Source organism: Pimephales promelas, chromosome 23 (assembly GCF_988280905.1).
Source record: "Pimephales promelas chromosome 23, fPimPro1.hap1.1, whole genome shotgun sequence".
Taxonomy (NCBI): domain Eukaryota; kingdom Metazoa; phylum Chordata; class Actinopteri; order Cypriniformes; family Leuciscidae; genus Pimephales; species Pimephales promelas.
Window position 1 is genome coordinate 6,845,162 of NC_142791.1, and position 21,029 is coordinate 6,866,190.

General features: G+C 36.8%; 1 protein-coding gene across 11 annotated transcripts; it reads right to left on the bottom strand.

Moving 5' to 3' along the window:
• Positions 1-677: 677 nt before the first annotated feature.
• Positions 678-18,191, bottom strand: arfip2b (ARF interacting protein 2b). Of its 11 annotated transcripts, none has more exons than XM_089126058.1 (10): positions 18,170-18,191; positions 14,074-14,184; positions 11,909-11,965; positions 9,099-9,207; positions 8,099-8,161; positions 6,805-6,920; positions 6,501-6,722; positions 5,544-5,701; positions 4,687-4,861; positions 678-3,304 (listed from the first exon to the last, which is right to left on the bottom strand). In XM_089126058.1, exons 2-10 carry the CDS (start codon positions 14,170-14,172, stop codon positions 3,149-3,151), a joined length of 1,155 nt encoding a protein of 384 aa, XP_088982184.1. In that variant the 5' UTR covers positions 14,173-14,184; positions 18,170-18,191; the 3' UTR covers positions 678-3,148. The 11 variants fall into 11 exon arrangements, with proteins under 11 accessions (XP_088982184.1, XP_039523446.1, XP_039523447.1 ...); XM_039667512.2 differs by lacking the exon at positions 18,170-18,191 and adding an exon at positions 16,910-17,169; XM_039667513.2 differs by lacking the exon at positions 18,170-18,191 and adding an exon at positions 14,678-14,830.
• Between the last annotated feature and the right edge of the window lie 2,838 nt (positions 18,192-21,029).

Consider the following 21,029-nt stretch of genomic DNA (forward strand, 5'->3'; position numbering starts at 1 on the left):
GGATGGTCGCGCTGCTTTCCCCCACGCCGACCACGCCCCCCAACTATGACGCGTTGCCGACTGTATCTATGGATGAGAGAAGCCACGCCCCTCACGCACGAGCAACAACACTCACCTTTGCTTTTTAAAAATACCTTTTCAGAAATATTTTAATTAATTAAAGAAGAAAGGAAACTACACACACTGGGCACTATGGAATACAAATATATATATATTTGTTTATTTATTTAATTTTTGTAATAACCCGGATTTATTTAACAAGTCAAACATAAACAATGTAAGAATATTGGACTTTTGATTCGTCTAAAATCTTTTAACGTTAACTTACCCGATCTGTTTTAGCCTATTGCATAAACATTTAGTTCTTCCTCTTCAGAAACAGATGTAATGTAACGTAAAAGTTTTTTTTTTTTTTTAAATAGCTCGTTGGTTATCTATTCAGACCATGTTTCGGTTGTGTAAAGGTTAACAATCGATTTTGATTTATCATCCATTGATTCAAAGTTTTAATTACGTTACTGGAGCACTGGCCCTAAAACATCTGAAGTAACGTTATCATATCAACATACCTAGTGGTCAGCATGTATTTAGCATGGCCTGATGCTTGTTCAAATTTGGGGGAAAACAGGGTCAAAGCAAAATAGGACATCATCCAAGTATAAATGACACAAAGTCCATTTTTGCAAACTTTTCAAATTTTATCTGGTGGGTTCTTGTACATTTGTCGGTCAAAGGTTTGGTCAAAGCCAGGAGCAAAGGCTAACATAAGCTTCCAGTTTCAAAATCTGTCTTAATTATCTTTACATATATACAATCATTCATACACTACAATACTACAAAGCAGCCTAAAATATTGATTGTACATAAATATGGTAATATTTATAACCCTTTCATTCTGCTATGCTAAACTAGGATGACTAATGGAGTGACCATTTCAATACCAAACACGTCATCAAAATAAAATCATCAATATCCAGGTTTAGTGTTGAGGAGGTCTAAATTTAAAATCCTATTGCTCTGGAACAAATGTCTTTCACTTCATGGATCAGTTCAGTCTCTATGGCACGAGATGGAATCCTTTTCTCCAGCTCTCAACAAGAAAATAATCACACACAGTCCCGTCTCTGCTGCCCGACAACTGTACAGGATGTAGCAAACAAAATAATTGGTATAAAAAACATCTGACAATTTTTTTCTTCTGAGGTGACAGTGGCCTTTACAAAACAAAATGTAAAAGGCAATTAAAAAAAAAAAATCACTAGGTTACACGACATTTATACTAAATTTCAAGCATTCTTTAACATTCATGAGTAACCTTTCTCTTTTTTTCCTAGAAACAATATTTTTCTGCACTATTACCCATGTAGTGTTTTACTGAAGCATTGAACAGGAATGAATTAGATGGAAATGTACAACTATGTCATCAGAACTTTAAAACATGTAAAAACACACAGAGAACAGCCAATCCAGGCATACATGGGAATATACTTTCTAGAAACATTTTCAGTATTGCTTCGTCTCAAGCTTAGAAAGATTTAGTGCAATGTTCAAAGGTTCTGAACATTAGATCATAGTCGTTATTTCAGTCTTATGTAATGAAATAAAAAAACTGACATAAACTAAATTTGACAGTCTGAATTTAACCCCATTATCACTGCATCAAGGCTATCGCTTACTGTAGATATTTTAGGTGAAAAAAAAAAGTAAGACAGTTTACCATCACATCACAAATAAAAAGACATACAAATAAAAAAGCAAATATTTTGAAATATTATTTTTTTTAAATATATTTGATTTTGTACTACATTTCCTGTGAACATTGAGGGTTAACGAAATAAAATATTAGTAGTATTATGACATAAAGCAAAAAATGCAACTATGATATTAATATGTACATAAATCTTTCTTTGGGGAAAAAATATTTAGTTTTGCTAAAAAAAAAAGGCAAATAAAGGCATTAAACAGGGTGCATCAGAACATTTCTAAGGTGGCAATTGTATGCATAATAAGGGAATATTAGGGCTTTGCTGATGCTAACAGAACACATAAACTCTAGTGCACATTTCATTAGATAAAGAGGCAGATCATAGTGGGCATTAATCACTGACCCATGTTAAACCAATCAGATACAATTCATACATACACTTCCTTGATTAACTTAAAATGATTGTAACAAACCTATAAAATGATACAGTATTATGCATTGGTACATAATACTACAATAAACTATAATTGTCGAAATAAAAATGACTCTCCTCTCCCTTCAAGAAAACAATCATGTTTCAACTATTCAAAGCTGTAAAGCAACTGTAACAATATTGACAAGAGACGGTGATATTTAGATTCATCTTCCATTCTGGCCTTTGTTAAAATGTGCAGGAAACTGCACCCACATCTGCTGAAATTCATTCCATAACATATGTCAAATAATTATTAATTTGAGGCTAAAAAGCTTAAAATGAGCAGCTCATTTTAAGACATTAAATGTAAAACTTCATGTATTTCAAAGAGAGACAAGCATTGACAGTATTCTCATGGCCTAGTAAACATACAAGGATGCAATACTAATACCAGATTAACTCATATCTGGATTTAATCCAAATAAAATTACTTTTAGTTTTAGTTAGACCCACCGACACTGAACACTGAAAGCTCTGTGATGGGAATAATATGAATCCCCCATCAACTACAATACCAAATCTACAATACAGAAAAAAGTAAAACTTTTCACAGAAAAACAAAAGGAAAATGTTTCTTAAAATGTGTTCACTGACAGAGAGAAAGTGTGTGTGACGATGAGTGTGAGCAATATTGAGAACAGTCTTGAAAAGAAATAGTTGTTCTGGGTGACATTTCAGAAGGATTGTTTCAATCGGTTTAATGATATGTATAGGGATGAAGCTTAAACTGATATCTTTGACATTTGATTGGACACTTTGGGACTGGTTACATACCAGAGGTGACTATTCAGACACTCACAGAGCAAGAATAGGAGGAGAAGAATCAAGGAAGAGAAGTATAGTGGAAAGAGGCTCTGTTGTACCCCCGTCTCTGCTAGCATCTCAGATTGCTGGTCTCTTGTGGTCCTACTGTGTTTCTCTGATTGGCTAAAGACGTATATCAGGAAATCAGGCGTGAATGGGCACTTTCACTGTTCTTCCAGCCAAGACGGTTTGTCGGCCCCTGGTGGTTTGAGTTTAATGTTGAACTGCTTGAGGGTCTGTTCCAACTGCTGCTGGTTTCCAGCAAAGTAGGCAGAGATGGCATTATGGAACAGCAGAAGTTGCTTGTGCATCACTTTTACCTGTGAGATAGTTACACAAACACACCATGTTAGATGACAAGACAGAGTCAACAGATAGATCAAGGGCTGCTTAAAGGGATAGTTCACCAAAAAATGAAAATCACCTCATGATTTACTCACCCTCAAGCCATCCTAGGTGTATACGACTTTGTTATTAAAAATATCCTGGCTTTTCTAAGCAGTGAATGGGTGTTGATATTTTGAAGCCCAAAAAAGTGCATCCATCCATCATAAAGGTACTCAAAACGGCTCAGGAGTTTAATAAAAGCCTTCTGAAGAGAAACGATGCGTTTGTGTAAGAAAAATTTCCATGTTTAAAACTTTATAAAACTAAAATAACTAGTTTCCGACAGACGGCCGTGATTTACGGTGAAAGAGTAACCCCTGACCTGATGCATAACGGACACGGAAGCGCAGAGAATGGCACAAAACAAAACACTGGTCACGAATTCGAAGTCTAATGTGTATATTTTTAAAGAGAAATGTCGAGTTTGTTCCCTAGCCCAATTTGTTTGAACCGTGAGAGGAGTCGAAGCTTACACTACTCCTACATCCAACGTCATTCATCGCGTCAGGGGTTACGATTTTACCTTAAGGCCGTGTGTCCACCAAAGCGTTTTTCCACGCGCCTGTTCTCAATGGGAGAGCCGCGTTTTTTAAACGCCGTGAGCGTACCGAGGCGCAGAGCGTTCTTTTTCACGCTGAAGCGCCGAGCGCCCAGCGTTTTTACTGGTCGCTGGGAGTTGAAAAATGTTCAACTTTGGATAAAACGCAGCGCTCATCAGGGTCACATTTTACCCAGCCGTCCAATCACAGTGGAGGAGGGGCGGGACCAAACCACACCAACCAACTGTCACAACATTCAAACTGCTGCATATATTCAGTATCATAGCAACGAAACGTCTTTACAGAAAAACCGCTGCGCTGCCAAAGCGCTCTCAAGCGCCCAAAGCACGGCGTCTTCAGCAGAGCGTCTAGCGTTTTCAGCTGGATAAAAACGCTTTGGTGGACACACGGCCTAAGTTGACTTGTGTAGGCTGTCTCCCGGAAGCTTTTAGTTTTAAATATGGATATCTAACACAAACACATAACTTCTCTTCAGAAAGCCTTTATTAGCCCCCCAGAGCCGTGTGGTGTATCTTTATGATGGATGGATGGAATTTTTTGGGCTTCAAAATATCAACACCCATTCACTGCCATTATAAAGCTTGGAAGAGCCAGAACATTTTTTAATAAATCTCCGATTGTATTCATCTGAAAAAAGAATGTCATATACATCTAGGATGGCTTGAGGTTGAGTAAATCATGGGTTAGTTTCAATTTTTTCGGTGAACTATCCCTTTAAGTGACTTAAAGAGGAAGTTATGTGGGTGGTCACGTACCTTATTTTCTTCCAGGAACTTGAGCTTGATGGTGACATCATTGCGAAGACGTTCATATTTGTCCTTGTGGATCTGGTACTGCTGCTGAGCAGCCTCGATACGAGCCATGGTAACAGCATCCCGCGGGCCCAAGTTCAACTCCTCTAGATCTGCTCTGTACGCATCAAACTCTAGCCTACAGGACATCAGAGAAAAATCATAAATCTTTTTATACACTGTGATGCCCAAAATTGAAAGTTAATTATGGTTAATTGGCCCTGTTTACACTTAGTATTATGACTTGGTATTTGGTTGATGGGATCACAAGTGGACGAAAACAGGGTCTAAAACATTTTGACCACTTCCAGAGCTGGTCGAAAACGCATTTAATCAGATTGCTTTCACAGTGTAAACGCTCATCTAGTTGAATGTGTTCGAAAAGCCACAAAGATCGCCTACTAAACTAATGAGTAAACATTATGGGAAGCCGAAGCACGCTAGCCAGACAGCATTTAAACTTTGTCGGCTGAAGACCCTAGTTTGGTTTGAAATTTTACACCAATTTGGTTTGATTATTTTCAATCAAAAGGCTGAGAAAGAGGGCCAGCCAGTGTCAGTGCCTGTTGGTGTATCACTGAGTTCATTCAATACCATCTCGTCTGCAAGTGCAGTAATATTCGATACTAACCCAGACAACTCTAAAGTATATTGACCCTCTCAACATCCAGTTACTTCATAGGCTAATTAACTTAAAACACAATTTAAGTGCTTGACGTCCAGACAGAAAGTACTGCCCAGTGCCATTTCATATTGCAGAGAAATGAATCACTTTAAACACCTTAAAAATATTTTTTTTTTTTTGCTGAAGTAGCTTTTACCTGGCATTCTCATACATCTTGATAGTCATCAGTGTGTCTTCCATCGTTTTGTTCACCAGTGTGTTGATACTGGACACAAAGAAGTTGATGGCACCGAGCAGAGTCTCTCCATTCTTGCACAACAACTTCTGTGTTTCTGCATTGTATCCGAACTCATCCTGTGTGAAAAAAACAATACCACAGTACACTATTGTGAGTGTGACTGTTTGACTCTATTGCAGTGTTGTTATTTTAACTAAAACTACAATTATTAAAACATTTGAATTGAAATGAAGCTACAATAACATAAAATATAATCTTTTAGATAAAAAAAAAACTTTGTGAAAATTAGACATGTTGGCTTGGCAACTAATTGAAATAAAATAAGTTTAAGTTGAGGCACTAAAATTGTTGTAAACTGAAGTAAAAAATAAAGATAAATAACTAATAGAAATGACAAAACACTAAAACATAAATACATATTGATGTTTCAACTCCCCTAATTCTGAAAGTCCTGTTTAATACATTCCAACGTTTTATTATATAAGTTTAGTTGCTATGCTTTCAAATTATTTCACATGGATGTATCTTTTCTATATACATATAAATAAATATAAATGTCAAAAAGCCTTTTTTTTTTTTGGTAGTATGTCTGTCGTGTAGTGTTGACTACTCAATTGTTTAACTAGGTTTAGACAGTTCACTGTTCAATTGTTTAGTCTTAGACAATCCATCCAGCAATGTTAGAGCCATTCTTGACTGTTCTGGTGTAGAAGTAGCAAAACACAAACGCTAAAGTAAACTCAGAAACAACAGTGGACTTTCCTGTGCTTGATGACAGTTTTTTCTGTCTGTAAACACTAATTATTTTTAACACTGACAGTTTGAAAATACATGAGTAGGTTTACACCAGTCCCATAATTTTGCATGGCAGGCACACCAAATGTCATAAATCTTAAGATGACCATGGCGTCTCACCCGGAGTTCTGGAGACTTCTGACTGAGGTCGGCAAAAGTGTCTCCAAGGGCGTGCTGCGTCTGCACCATGCTGTAAAAGTGGTTGGTTAGCGCTCGCGCTAAATTCAACACAATCTCGTACTTCCGTTTGGTTTCCCGCAGAACCTCAATCTGAGCCTCCAGCTCCAAATCCACAGTGCGTGAGCCTCGGCCAAACCTCTCAGAGATCATCTGTTTGGTGCACTAAGGGAGAGAACCACAAAATTGGAGTGGCTAACAGCATATAACATCTAAACAGAAACAAATAAAAAGTTCATTGACAAACCTTGTATGTGTTCAGGCCCCATTTCTTCACGATGTCAAATTTCTCCACAGCAACGCCTCTTGTGGCCTCTTCTGCTGTCATGGAGGAATTGCTACTGGTGTGATGCATGTTGGACCCTGATACACAGAAAATGCATACAGTAAGTCTCAAATTACACACACATACACTGAACAAAATGTCTAGACTTTCACAATACACATTTTTCAGATATTGTGGCTGGCCACCATTAATTACAAAGAGACACACAGACACACAGTCTATCAGCTGTATGTGAAACAGATGACGAAATGAGATAATAAATGAATGTGTTTTACTAAATAGGGGGGAAATGTTGCCAAAGAGCATTTAAATGATCCAGAACCATTTGGGATACTTGGAGTACAGGGGACATTATATGATTGGCTGGCTATTCAGCAGGCTGCAATCTGGTTTGGGGCAATGCTAACACCCCTGGACTAAATTTGCAGGGCTGGAGGGGGTCATGGCCAGGAATTGCAGGGGATGTTGGGGGTATAAAGGGTTATGGGGAAGAGGGAGTGAGTGGTGGATATGTTAAGAAGTTTAAAAAAAGTTTAGGCAATTGGGAAAATTAGGTTTTACAATGGAATGGATTGCACCACATGAGAGTGACGTGTAAAGAGTATGTGAAGGAAGAGCAGGGCGATGGAGAAAGGGGAAAAAGGGAGGGTGTGAGAGAGAAGGTGATAATATAACGACATGAAATTAACATGGGAAAGCACATGACTGATGTTTTGTTAAATCTGCAGCCTCATGACAAACAGAAAGAGAAAATGTACAGTACATTTAAAAACACAGAACTGTTATTTTAAGCCCCAATATGCCTGATCATTTATTTTTAACAACAAATGTCAATTTACACCGAAAAAGAGTGTGACGACTAGGAGTGTGACTAGGAGTTGTGACCAACTATGCTTTACACCCAGCCACTCTGCAGCAGATTTTTCTAAACATTTCCTCGACAAAGCAAGATTAAAGCCAGATTAAAGTTTCAAAACTAATTTCCGGAGCAAAATGACAAATGATTCCTCATAACAAATTTCCTGCCAGTGAAAAAAAAAAGCTACCTTAACCCAGTAAGAAAGAAGAGAAATACAAATGCAGCCCGTTCCAAATCTGCTTAGAGAGAACACAAAACCCAGAAAAACAGATGTGATTAAATGTATTCCTGCAGAAAAGACAAAATGGCTTAGAAAAAGGACAATAATACAAGGCATCATGGGAAGGTGGACCAAGAGAAATAAGTGAGATCGGGTACGAATGAGGGATGAATGACCTTGCCCTTCATTTGGAATGCGTCTGTTGCCTGGAAAGTCAGTGTTAAGATGGATTGCAGGGCCTGAGAAAGGGTAAAAGAGACAGAAGGTCCTCACCGATTCAGAAGGGAATCAACTTACACTGCTATTAAGGTCCCAGGTGATCACCTTACAATCAGATTTACAACATATAATGTCCAGACAAAGTCATTTACATGAAACTAAATCAAAAGCAGTCCATTTTGGTTGGAATACTTTCCAAAAGTAAGCCTCGTTTTTCATTTCAGGGGACATTCATTTAAAGGGGACCTATTATGCCCCTTTTTACACGATGAAAAAGGAAAGAAGAAAGAAGAGGGAAAAAAAATGCAGGCGTTCCAATTCAAGTCACCTTTATTTTTACAGCGCTTTTTACAATACAGATTGTTTCAAAGCAGTTTTACAGTGATAACAGGAAAATAATGCAACAAAGTTTGTTTCTGCTGTACAGCAGATCTAGAAGAAAATAGCATCATTGTCCTGCTTAAGTAAGTTAAGTTATGGTTCTTTTTTTAATGGTGTCAATGCAGGCAGATCAATAATATTGTTGAATATTAAATGGGCTTAAAGAGAAAATAAAATCCAGAAAAACAGAAGTAATTAAATGTATTCCTGCAGAACAGCATCAAGCAGAAAACATTTATGTTCAAACACCATGTAAAAGTGAATTTTGCATAATAGGTCCCCTATAAAAAAAAAAGGATACTAAAGGATACCTGAAGACCAGTGGCCTTTTTCACTCTGGTTAATGTCAAACTTTAAAGCCATTAAGAACGACACACACACACACTACCTATACACACACAATGCTGCTCTCATTTGGATTGCACATAGAAAAGAAATGAGTGGAAAATATTGCTGTGTTTTGCATATTGCTGTGTGAGATTGTATTTTACGTATTCACTACAAAAGTAGTAATTGGGTTTTGGAAGAAGATGTGAAGAACAGTGAAGAGTTAAAGAATGACAGGGTTTCTTATACCTTTGATAGAGCTGGTTGGAATAATGCCTTCCGTCGTACCTCCATAACCACCTGATACGATGCTGGTTTCATTTAGGTTGGGTCCAGACACCATGACCTGTTGCAAGTCCTACAGACATGGAAACAGAAAAGAAGAGATCTTAAGAATTCAAATTTGCGATCCTACAAATTATTTTGTCATGTAGTGAGCCATTTGTGCAAGTTCTAAACACACAAACATAGGCAAAAGTTGTTAATTGTTAGAAGGAACATTTTAGGTTTAGAATCACATTAGATCTAGAATTAATAAGAATCATGTGTCTGTGAGACATAAAAATCGTATGCAACTTCCGGTGGAAACAAACCCTCTGAAAACAAAAAAACAAAAAACGCTCTTTGGGTTTCCTTGTTGAAGTAAAGGAATTTGACACCAAAGCTTACCAGGCAATTACAGCACAAGGAAGGAAACAGTCTGAACAGTTATCTGAAACAAGTCACATTAGGGACTATAAAACGCCGGTCAACAAGCCACGCCAAAGCATACATGTTATCTGAGACCATAAACTACAAAAAAGAGCCTTCTTACAAATAAGCAACAAATCCGCATCGATTTGATCAAATAATTGTTTTTATGTGTTAAACAAATCAGAATATTAAGTCAACTTTCTTTAATGGTGCACTATGTAACTTTTTTGTAAAAAAAAAAAAAAATATATATATATATATATATATAAAGTCAATACACCTTCAATCCCTCGTCAAAAAAGTATTTTTGTTTTTGTCGAGTGGCATAGGTAAGTTGTCACAACAAGCAAGAAAGGTTGACGACCTAAATCTCAAACTTCTGGGGAATCAGCCATTTTAAACAAACGCCCAACAGAGAAGCTTCTGCTTGCAAAAAGAGAACGCAACAGAGCTTGTAATAAAACAAGAATCAACATTGGCCTGGCTTTTTGGAGATGGCCGAACTGAGGGATTTGAAATGTTGTAAATAGCGTTTTTATTATTATATTTTTTATTGAACAGATAAATTACCATATGTAGCTCACTAACAGACAGAGTTTATTGTAAAGAATTATCTATTGTGAAGGGTCATTTCATTATGTTGTTGTAAAGCTGTGTTGGAATTTATTTTTAAGGAAATACCGTGTCTATTAATGGGTAATGGCTACCGTAATATCTTCAGCAAGTCAGCTTGAGATCCTATTATCCATCTAAACTGGTTATATCTCTTACTTCAGCCAAGTAGTGAATGTTTTATGAGCAGGAGGATAACCATATTCATCCACACAGTCATGCAGAGCCGAAGCACAACCAAACCAATGTCCTTCGCCAAAATACATGCAATTTTTTTTTTAACCGCTAGAGGGCCAAAAGTTACATACAGTGCCTTTATCTAATTAAAGAAGAAAGTTAAATTAAATGTATCATTATTAGAGTTGTCAAAATTAACGCATTAAAGCTTTTGATTTTTTTTTAAGTTTAACGCATTAAAACATTTAATGCGATTATCCGAGCATCCGTTTTTTTATTTAGCTAGTGTTACATTAGCTATATGATCACTCTTCTTCATGTAAATGCTTTTAAACCATTCAAGCCCAATAAGACACAAACTAAGTGCGGTACAGGCTTGCGCTATGCCACATTGAGTTCTTTCGCGCTGGAACAGACAAAAACAGACTAAATTATGCCAAAATGCCCATTTTGTCGAGAATCCTCGTAAGGACAGTCTTAAATGAACGTAAGGATTTATAAAAATGGGATGCATGTCAGATCAATGTCATGTGCAGCAGATATTAAAGTGACAGCAGCCTAATAAACCTGCTCCTGTCTGTGTCAAATGTAAAACAAAAAAACAAAATAAAAAGAGAGAGAAAAAAATCACTCACTGCTCTTGACTGAAAAACTTTTGTAGCTTTAATGAAAATGTATCTATATTAAATTTATAATTTATGCAGTGAAAACCATGAAGTGTTCGATAACTATTCAATTTCAGTACTGAAATAACTATTCAATAGCCTATATGTACCACCTGTTAGATCAAATATTTAAAATATACTGAATTGTTGTATGTGAAATTATTACAATATAAAAATGTATTAAAAATATTAATATTAGAGCGATTAATCAAGATTAATTACAAAGAAAATGCTTAATTAATTATTTATTTTATTCGATTGACAGCACTAATTATTAAACATTTTAATGAGGGTGGAACAAAGTCCATTTATATAATGGACACATGTAATGTACAAGTATGACTATGTAGTAAATATACAATTTACAAAATATTCAATTTCATTCATTTCTTTGAAAGGGTGGTGATGGCACTGTGGATAAGACACAAGCCTTAGGTGTGAGAGACCCGGGTTTGAATCCGCTGTGAGACACCAATGTGTCCCTGAGCAAGACACTTGAAATGTAAATGTAAATTAAATGTAAATGTAAACGTAAATTTCCATCGTAAAACAGAAGTCAAATGAATGTGTTGTTTTTGCCAAGACATAAACAGGCTCATGGGATACATATGCTGGTATACAATACGCTCTGTATAGAGTTAATAGGTGCTAAAAGGCCACTAGCCATTGGTTAATACCACAAAGGGACAAAACAGGATGTTTTTCAAAACAAACAAAATCTGTATAATTTGGAGTAGCATCTAACCTCAAACACTGATTAATATGGAGTGACAAAGGCCAAAATGCATGTGATTTGAAAAACATCCCATTTATTGAGACAAGATTATGGGAGAACTAAAACCATTTTCTGCTGGAAAGACATACACGTGCAAGCACACACACACACACACCCTTCCCAGTGTTCGTTCTCACCCTGAGGGCTGCGGGACTCCCTACCTTCTCTCTTAAGCTCCACTGAATCTTTGCAGCCTGCACAGACATCAGGGAAGAACATGACGACAAAAAGACAAAAGAAAGAATACAAACCAAAAATGAAGCACAATGTGAAACAAAAACAAACTTGAAAACAGTGATGATAAAATAATCTATCAAACACAATGGAATCCATTTTTTTGGGTCGATTTAGCACCTGTAATACAACAATGACAGACTTGACAAAAAAAATACATTGAGTTACACTACTTTGCATAATTTCAGCCCTCATTAAGCAATGAATAAACCCTCTTAGTGGGTTGCTCCTTGTCACTCTAAACATCAGTGAACAAATTGATGGGATAAAGAAAATGCCACTCTTTCTCTCTCTGGTTAAGCATAAAAACACTTAAAAATTCTGTATTCACATTCGAATGCCACCGATCTATTTAACCTGTTAACTGTCACCCCCCTTTTTTTGAATAGACATGAAAATGCACATTTCGAACTTAAATGGTTGTAATTCAAGAATGCTTTGGAATATAGACATATGATTGGTCTTGTTTTAAAGAAGACATTTGGCAGATTTTTGTAGAAGTGAAATAAATTAAGAAAGTGAAACAGAAAAAAAGTTATAGAAGTTTGAGTTTATGGAAATGTACAATGTAAAAATATTAATTATTCATATTTTACATAAAATATATATTTTCAAAACCTGGGCTACTCTAAAATGGCAGAAAGATCAAAGCCAAAAATCTGAACAAGTTGTGTTTCAAATTTTAGGTTGATATCTCAAAAAATGAGCTTTCAATAAGATTTTGTTTGAGCGCAGTACCAAACTTTTTCACTAGGGCACAATCAGACTCCATTACTGCCCATATAAGGGCGTCTGCATTTCCATTCGTGTTTTGAGTGATATGAACCATTATTTTCACAATTTTCATACAATTTCTGAAGTAGAGATCCTATTCAGAAGTAGTATGGGAACTTTGGCAGATTTTGATATGAATTGAACCTCTAAGAAACACATACAAAGAACACGCATGTAAGTCATAGCTAGCTGCCACGTCACAAATGGTGAATTTATTATTTTTTTCTTGATATTTCAAACTTTTCAGACCTTTTTTTCCAAAATAATTGAATGGATTCTATCTTTTGAACTTTTGGCATGAAAACAAACTGAAGTATCTACCATTTTTTCATGATTTTTCATGTTTACTGCTATTTTTAAAAAAAGGTCTGAACACGCCTTATGAGTATGAAAATATTCTTGTTTTATATTGATAAATTATGGCTCCTCTGTAATATATTTTGAAAATCAGTCACCAAATATGGAAACTAGAGATTGTAAGCTTTCAAATGATATATAGTTTGTCAATATTATTTAAGGTATTTACTAAGATATTATTGTTTTAAAAATATAGTGGCAAACGTCCCACCTGTGGGACGGTGACATTTAAGTGTTAAAGACACAATTTTACACCAAAGTGCCATCTGCTTTTAGCCTCGCCATTATTGCAACTGTGAACATGATCAGCAGTGGTCTTCCTAGGATGAGATTTTTAAAATGAACTTAACATGATTGACAAAAATACTTATTTAAAAAAAGTAAAAAAAACTCTTAGCAAATGTCTCGCTTGTGTTTGCACAACACGTCTTCTCCCGGATCCAGTTCCACAGTTTAGTTGTCTTACAGAGGTGTGTCTTGTGACAACATTACGACTATTTACAGTGGTTTGAACAATAAGGAGATTTACACTTTGTACTCGACTGCATTAGCCTGTTACTCCTGAAACGCAAAGAAAAGGAAGACACATGCTAGACTTCCAATGAAGTCATTTTTACGAAAACAATGCATATTCCTATTACTTAACCTTAATTTGTAACTGCTTATTTCCAATCTCCAAGAAAAAGCTGAAAAATTATAAACTGCAATGTTTGCCTCACCTGCTACCTCGGGTTTTTTTCTCATTGCTGATATTGCGAAACAAAACTAAACAAACTTGGTAGACAGCTAACAATATATCGCTCGCTGTGACCAACATTTTGACGCAGCTTTGCAAACAGAAGAAAACTGAATCCTTAGGGTGGGTTCAGGTAAACTGGAGCACTTTGACATTGAAATCACTATTAAAACTATTAAAATCACATCATGCATCACTCACCTGTTCCAGGCTGTCATCTTCTGCCAGATTCCTAGAGTCCCCATTGCTGTTAATAGGAATCTCCATAGTGGCTGCTTTACTCATCATACTCTCCGCCATACTGGAGTGTTGCTGGAAGACAGAGTGAGATTAAGGAAAAAAAGATTAGATTAAAAGAAGAGAGATGTTCATTAAATTACAAAAGGTAGTCTGTGACATTTCAGAATGATATATTCATGAATTCACAGCTGCTAATTAACAATGCAGACCAGAACTCACTTCAGACAACAAGCACTAGAGAATAAATTATTGTTACAATCTAACTCACAAGGTCAAAGTGAATGGTAACCAAGGCTGGCTGTCATTCAACATGACACATCCTTTTGTAAAAAACATTAGGCTGAATAAATAATAAAAAAAAATCCTTTTAAGGCCTCCAATACTCCACATACATTTGGTGAAAACATGGAAAAGAGTAAATACACAGGAATGTTCTGTTCAAAACAAAGCACTTATCAGATCCGACAGAGCCTAACCCAGTCATTACCACAAAAGGAACTGCCATGGAGTTCAAGGAATAGATCGTTCACTTAACCCGGTTTGAAACCCCTGTGAGTTTCTATACCTGTGTGATATTTCCATTGATACTTGCTTTGGTTACTCCTTCAGAGCTCTATCCTTTCACTCCTGCGGGAGGGGCTTCACTGCAATGAGTGAGCAACTTCTCAAGCAGGATTTCATTGTTAGCTCTCCCAAGCTCAGCCTCCTCAATAGGCAGAGGAAAATTTAGGAATGCAGGGAGATATGTACTATAACAATCATGTGACTCATGCAAGTTTGTCTAAGCTTCAGCTTTAGAGGCACTCGGTGCTCAGAGGGCCGATCTGAGCGTAGACATCATAGCCTGCCTTAAAATAAAAGCCATTTAATTCTCCTGAGTGCTGGAGCATGACATTTAGGTAGGGGGAAAAAAAGCTAATGGTTCAAGTCTTATCTGTAAACCACATGAATGGAAAAGTAGCATTAATACATTTGCACTCAGTGAGCAGTTGAGATGGCGGTGAGCCAGCCAGAGCAAGTGCTCCTTCACTGTAAAGATGGAAAGGGGGGATATTACTGCCATGGGATGTGGGATGTTACTTGTGACCTTATTGAAGACATTAAAATAAGCACTGTTTACTTAGCGTAATGAAATTGTGGTTATGTCATTACGATAGAAAACTATTCAATTTGTGGCTTGCGGTATGACCCTTGCTTTACCAGTTGATGTGAATTACATTCTTTCTTACTGTGAATTCTCTCTTACACATTTGAATGATCCAGTGAAGAAATGCTATTATTTAGAAGGACATCTGAGATCAATTTGGTTGACATGTCAATAACCTATTGTCAAATATGCAAACTCTCAATTACAGTTCATCTGATGGACATGCATGTGTGGATGGTATGGACAGATAATTACACTATAGGTGTGTAAAATATGTTCCTCTGCCTTGCTACATGGACAGTGTGAGCTTATGGAGAACTTTGCAATGGCTTTCTGAAAGAAAGACAGATAGGCCTGTAATTTGACAGCCATTATAATACTACAACATACATCAGTGACTTTGGCCTTCTTTCCTGTGATTTTCCACTGGATTTGCGGAGGCAGCATGTCATCTAACCAAGGCTGCATCTATGACAACAAGTACAGTATACAGACTCTCAAGCTAGCAGGCTGAGGTGATCTTGCCTCATTAAGCACCTTCCTAAAAATACGTCTCAATGGACCAGCATGGAAACAAGGGGCTCTTTAATTAAAACAAAACAAGAAATAGCCTATTCCAAGTCTACACTAGGGGCGAGGATTTTAATTCATCCCAGTGAATTTAATTATTTTGAATTTATTTACTTAAACTATTCATTTGGATGTCAGTTCTGAATTATGTCAGTGGGTGTCTACAAGTGTGTTATGAAGAATCATTAAACCATTCACTCGCCTCAACCATGACAGTCAACAAAAACTGATGCTTACAAATCTACAAACTACTCAAACGACTCATAGTCGTTTTCCTCATCAACAATTAAGCAATTCTATCTCTATTTTGTCAACTGTTGGCAATGACATTTATCACTAAGGCTGTTATTGTTGTTGGGAGGAAACGACATTAGCCTAGCGACTCATTCAATGAATGAATCTTCAATACGTCCAACCAAATAAATGCTCTCAAATGTTATTAAATCGTGCTATACTTAGCTATAATATAAAACATGAATGCAAGAATGAAAACAAAATAATTGTCAGTACATGGACATGAACGAAAACGATTCGTCTACTTAAGTCTAATCTACAGTAGTGGTGAATGCATCTTTAATCAGCCTGCTGTTTGCAGTACTGGGCGAACAGGTGGCACAGGTGAACGCTGACAGTGTGTTCGTGACATACTATCTACGACACCATTCACCTCGAGAAACAAACAATACCTTCAATCCATATTTTCTATAAAAGCACGAGATTCCTACGACGAATATTTATATGATCGACCTTATGGCTCGTTCAACCGTGGAACAATTTATTTCTCATCATAACGCATCATTGTCATAATGTGTACGTCAGCTGACTCAAGCATCCACTGTCAAATTGACGGTGCTTGTCGCCCAAGGGCCTTTCATTATAATAAACCGCATTTCATGCATCAAGACAGATAAACACACTTGAACCGCGATATCGCTAAATACAGCCACATTGCCTATTCATTTTCGCCGTTATATTTCACAACAATGCATCCAGTAAATGAAGGCTATTTCGATGTCTGTTCACTGTTTAGCGATGATGACTGCATACATAATAAAGACCAATACATAAATATTATCTTACCTGTGTTTCCTATTGCAGGATAAGCTATTTAACACGCGTGCTGAATATTTTATCCCAGTTCATGCGCAAATAAATACTGACACTTCCAGAAGAGTGAGGAAATTATAAAAGCGTGCATTCATTGAGGCTGAATATGTGTTAATTCATTCATAAGCAAGCGGGTTTTCCCATGTTCAACCGATTCCACTATGTCAAGCGGCTTGTTTGTATTATTGGGCGAATCAGCCTCCAGTAGCCCGAAATGCCTTGCGGATCTGACGACAGGCGCCGTCGAGCTTCCTTTAGCCGACGTGGAATTAGCAGCAGGCACGAGGAAGAAGCCATATTGAGAAGGGAAGAGAGGAGATGAATAAAAACTAAACGCACAGAGAAAAAGAATATGATGATTAATGTTATTATTATTATATTAAAACAGAAAAGGAAAAATATGTTGAGAACTGTTTCTTAAATCTTTTCAGTTTTATCCTAGCTTCTGAAAGACTAACCTACTAAAAAAAATAAATTTCTTCCGTTTGTCTTGATGTGTTACCTTGGTGGGAATTATTTAAATATTTAGCCTACGTAGAACTACAGTATCTGTTTAATTGTTATTGATAACAACAGTAACAGTAAGACCACATAAATACCATAAGAAAACCAGTAAAATCCCCTGTTAGTCAGAGGGTGGCAGTATAAGCAAAGAATGAACAAGAGAAATTTCTCAATGAAAGAGCCAATCGTTATATGCGTCAGAGACATTCCTAATATCAAAAAATAATTTTCTGTAAAGCTGCTTACTATATGTATTGTGAAAAAACATCATTGGCTACGTACGAAATAAATAAAATAAAACAAAATAAATGTGAACTGAATGTAAATGATTATCAATGGCATGCTGAAAGGACTATTATTTTGTTTTTCTATTCTGGCCCTCAACCATCTTCACCCACAAAAGCATTGAAATTGCTGCAGGACTGTAGAGTCACTTGCCTTGGGACCGCAAAATTGAGCTACCATGATGCAAGGCTCGAAGTTCTATTAATTTAAAGTGGTTGAACCAGGCCTTTGTCCCATTCTGACTACTTTCTTCATCACTAGGCCTGCTTGACGATTCACTGACTGTTCCAGCAACTTGCAATTACAGAACTCATTAGAAATACATCCTATACAAACAGAGATTTGATTTTTCCACCCACTCTATTTCTTTTTCATTCCATCACCTAGACATACTTCCTCTCACAGCTTCTCACTCAAAGTACCATGAGAATGTTTGCAACAGACCCGAGAGGAGAGTTTGTCTCCAACGTTGCGGTGGGTCCTGGTGCTTGCTTCAGTATCTCAGCAGGGGGGCTCTGCATTTCACATTAACCTCTCTAATAGAATCAAGCAAACAAACATCCAAAGGGCTATTTTTATGGTTATTGATGCAATATGCAATTGCTGGTGGTCATCTCAACCATGTGTAAATGCATTCCTGCTATAGTTTTGTAAAGCAGCTACCTTAATTTGGCAGGTGAAGGCTGTTAACAGGACAACCTGCCATTCTTTAGAGGTGTTTCAAAAGTTTCCCTCAGCTGCCAAAGCTGAGTTTTTACTGTTTTTGTTGGTTTATATTTCACCGCACTGTAACACCACTGTAATGTGGAGCTTGCACGCATGACTTTTAGTTTAATGAGTGATTTGCACGTACAGTGATGTTGTAAACCTTCCCCACACACAAACTGTGAATACCCACAGTCATTACACATAAAACAAGCTCTACAAAGAAAAGTGTTTCAAACCTCAGTAGGCAACAAATATATATGGAATTTAAAGGAAATCCAATAATTATATTTGCCTGCTACAGACTATTTGGTGACCTGAACTTCATGGTCAATCCCAGACAGCAACATCGTATCGCCCAAATCCGGCCTGTATATGGTGTGCCAATTGTGGCCCGGATTTGGACTGACATGTTCCTTTCTGGTGAGAGATTCTCATTTTTTTTTTATTTCGGATATTTTACAGACAAAGACTTAAATAATAAACATTTTTTAGATGTTTGAAATAAAACTAAGTGTTATATATATTTTTAAGTCACATGCGTTTTTTGAACCCCCTTATTTGTCAATGACTCTTATTGATTTTGAACCACTTGGTGGCGCTGTAACCTACATAGACGATGACCTACACGATTACATGAGAATGTATGTTTTGAAAACTAGCCACCAACTCTCTGTAAACTTGTTCACCTTAAATGGCTGCATTCGTCTTGAAATGTATGACATGTTTGCGTGTGACTTGACTTTTGGTTGTTTACAGTCAGATGCTCATCATAACAGGTGACATCCAGCTGCCACAAATCAGCACGGCACGATTTGTACTTCTCACGCCGCCAAATTTTTCATGTCCCTCATCATAAAACCTCTAATAAGGTCACTAATGGGATCCTGATCAAGCTATTTAAGGATAAGCTATCCTCTGAATACAATCTGGTTTTGACTAACTCTCTCAACAATGAACTCCGAAAAACAGTCAAGGTCACGGAAGAGAATGGGCAGAAACACATGCATGAAATGATTCATTGTTGACATCAGCTGATTATATTTTGCAAACTGTCAAGGATTATTTGAACCTTTTTTTTAGTCTTCATTTTTCAAACAATTCATGTCTTTGTTTATCTGCGAATGAACAGTTTATTATAAGAAAACACTATTGTTATGCATTAATTTTTTATCAGTTTGACAGAGTTAATGCATTTTATCTAAATTAACTTGTGAGACAGACTTTGAAGCTTTGTGCTTTGAAGACAGACACTTACATTGATCAAAAGTGACAGAAGACAATTATTATGTTGCAAAATAATTTGAAACCATCAAAGAATCCTGAAAAAAATAATGATAAAAAAAATAGTTTTCAACATTGATAATAATAAGAAACATTATTAATAACTGAGTACCAATAATAATTGATGATAACTGAGCACCAAATCAGCATATTAGAATGATTTTTGAAGGATGTGACATGAAAATTACATTGAATATATATTAAAATAGAAAACAGTTCATTTGAATTCTAATAATATTTCACTTTGTTACTGTTTTCACTGTATTTTAAAACAAATAAATGCAGCCTTGGTCTGCAGAAGAGACTTTAAAAAAAAAACATTCTTAATTATTCCAAACTTCAATGTTGAATTGAACCCATGACCTTGGATTTACTAGCACCATGCTCTACCAGCTGAGCTACAGCAACAAGAAGACACATCACACCTTGTGTATGTACTAGATCTCCCCTCAGTGTGGTTCTTGTTACTTGGGTCCGGACCCAAGCGCAGATGACGGATTCCTGGATGCAGAGTGCTACGGCAGCCTGTGGGATCAACTCTGGAATGCTCCCATCACTTGTGAAGAATCCAGAGTCATGTTTATGAGATTAAATACCAAACTGCACTCCCGGCTCAACGGATGACCCCAACATCGCACCTCGATATCTTTCACGAGGGACCAGATGCCACTTCGGTCTGTGTGTGTATATGAACACGGACATACCGTTATGTATGTTCAATATGTGTATTTGCACAAGGAAGCACAACTAGAAGCAGCTGCTGGAGCCCCTCGCTCTCGGCCCACAGCTCTCGCCCCGAATCACCCTCCAGAGAGCACAGAGACATGGTACATCAGAGGCTGCTGACTGATCCAAACCAGCTCCCGCGAGACGCAAAGCACCAGTTTGTCTTCGTGTGTCAGAGCCGGCTGTTGATAAAACTCCTCTGGCGAAAGTTAAATCAAAAAGTTCTGAGCAAAATATACTCATTACATTATTCAAATGAATTAGGGAATGTAATTAAATAATACATAGGCTATTATTAGCAGTTAGTTCTGGTCTGGCTTTGTTATTATTAACTAGAACTAATACTAACATCAAAATAATTTATAGCACCTACTAAGCAATTGTTGCACAATAGCGCCTTACCACAATTTCCTAAGTGATTTCAACTCTCAAGGATGGCTTGAGAAGCTTTCACTTTAACCCACTTAACAGTACATGGTTGCCAAACTGCTGCCAAAAGGCCAAACACATTGCCAATGCATCTAAACCACAAAGTTAAACGAGAAACAGGGCTGTTGTATTTTAGAAGCACTGCACTCTCGCTCGTTCC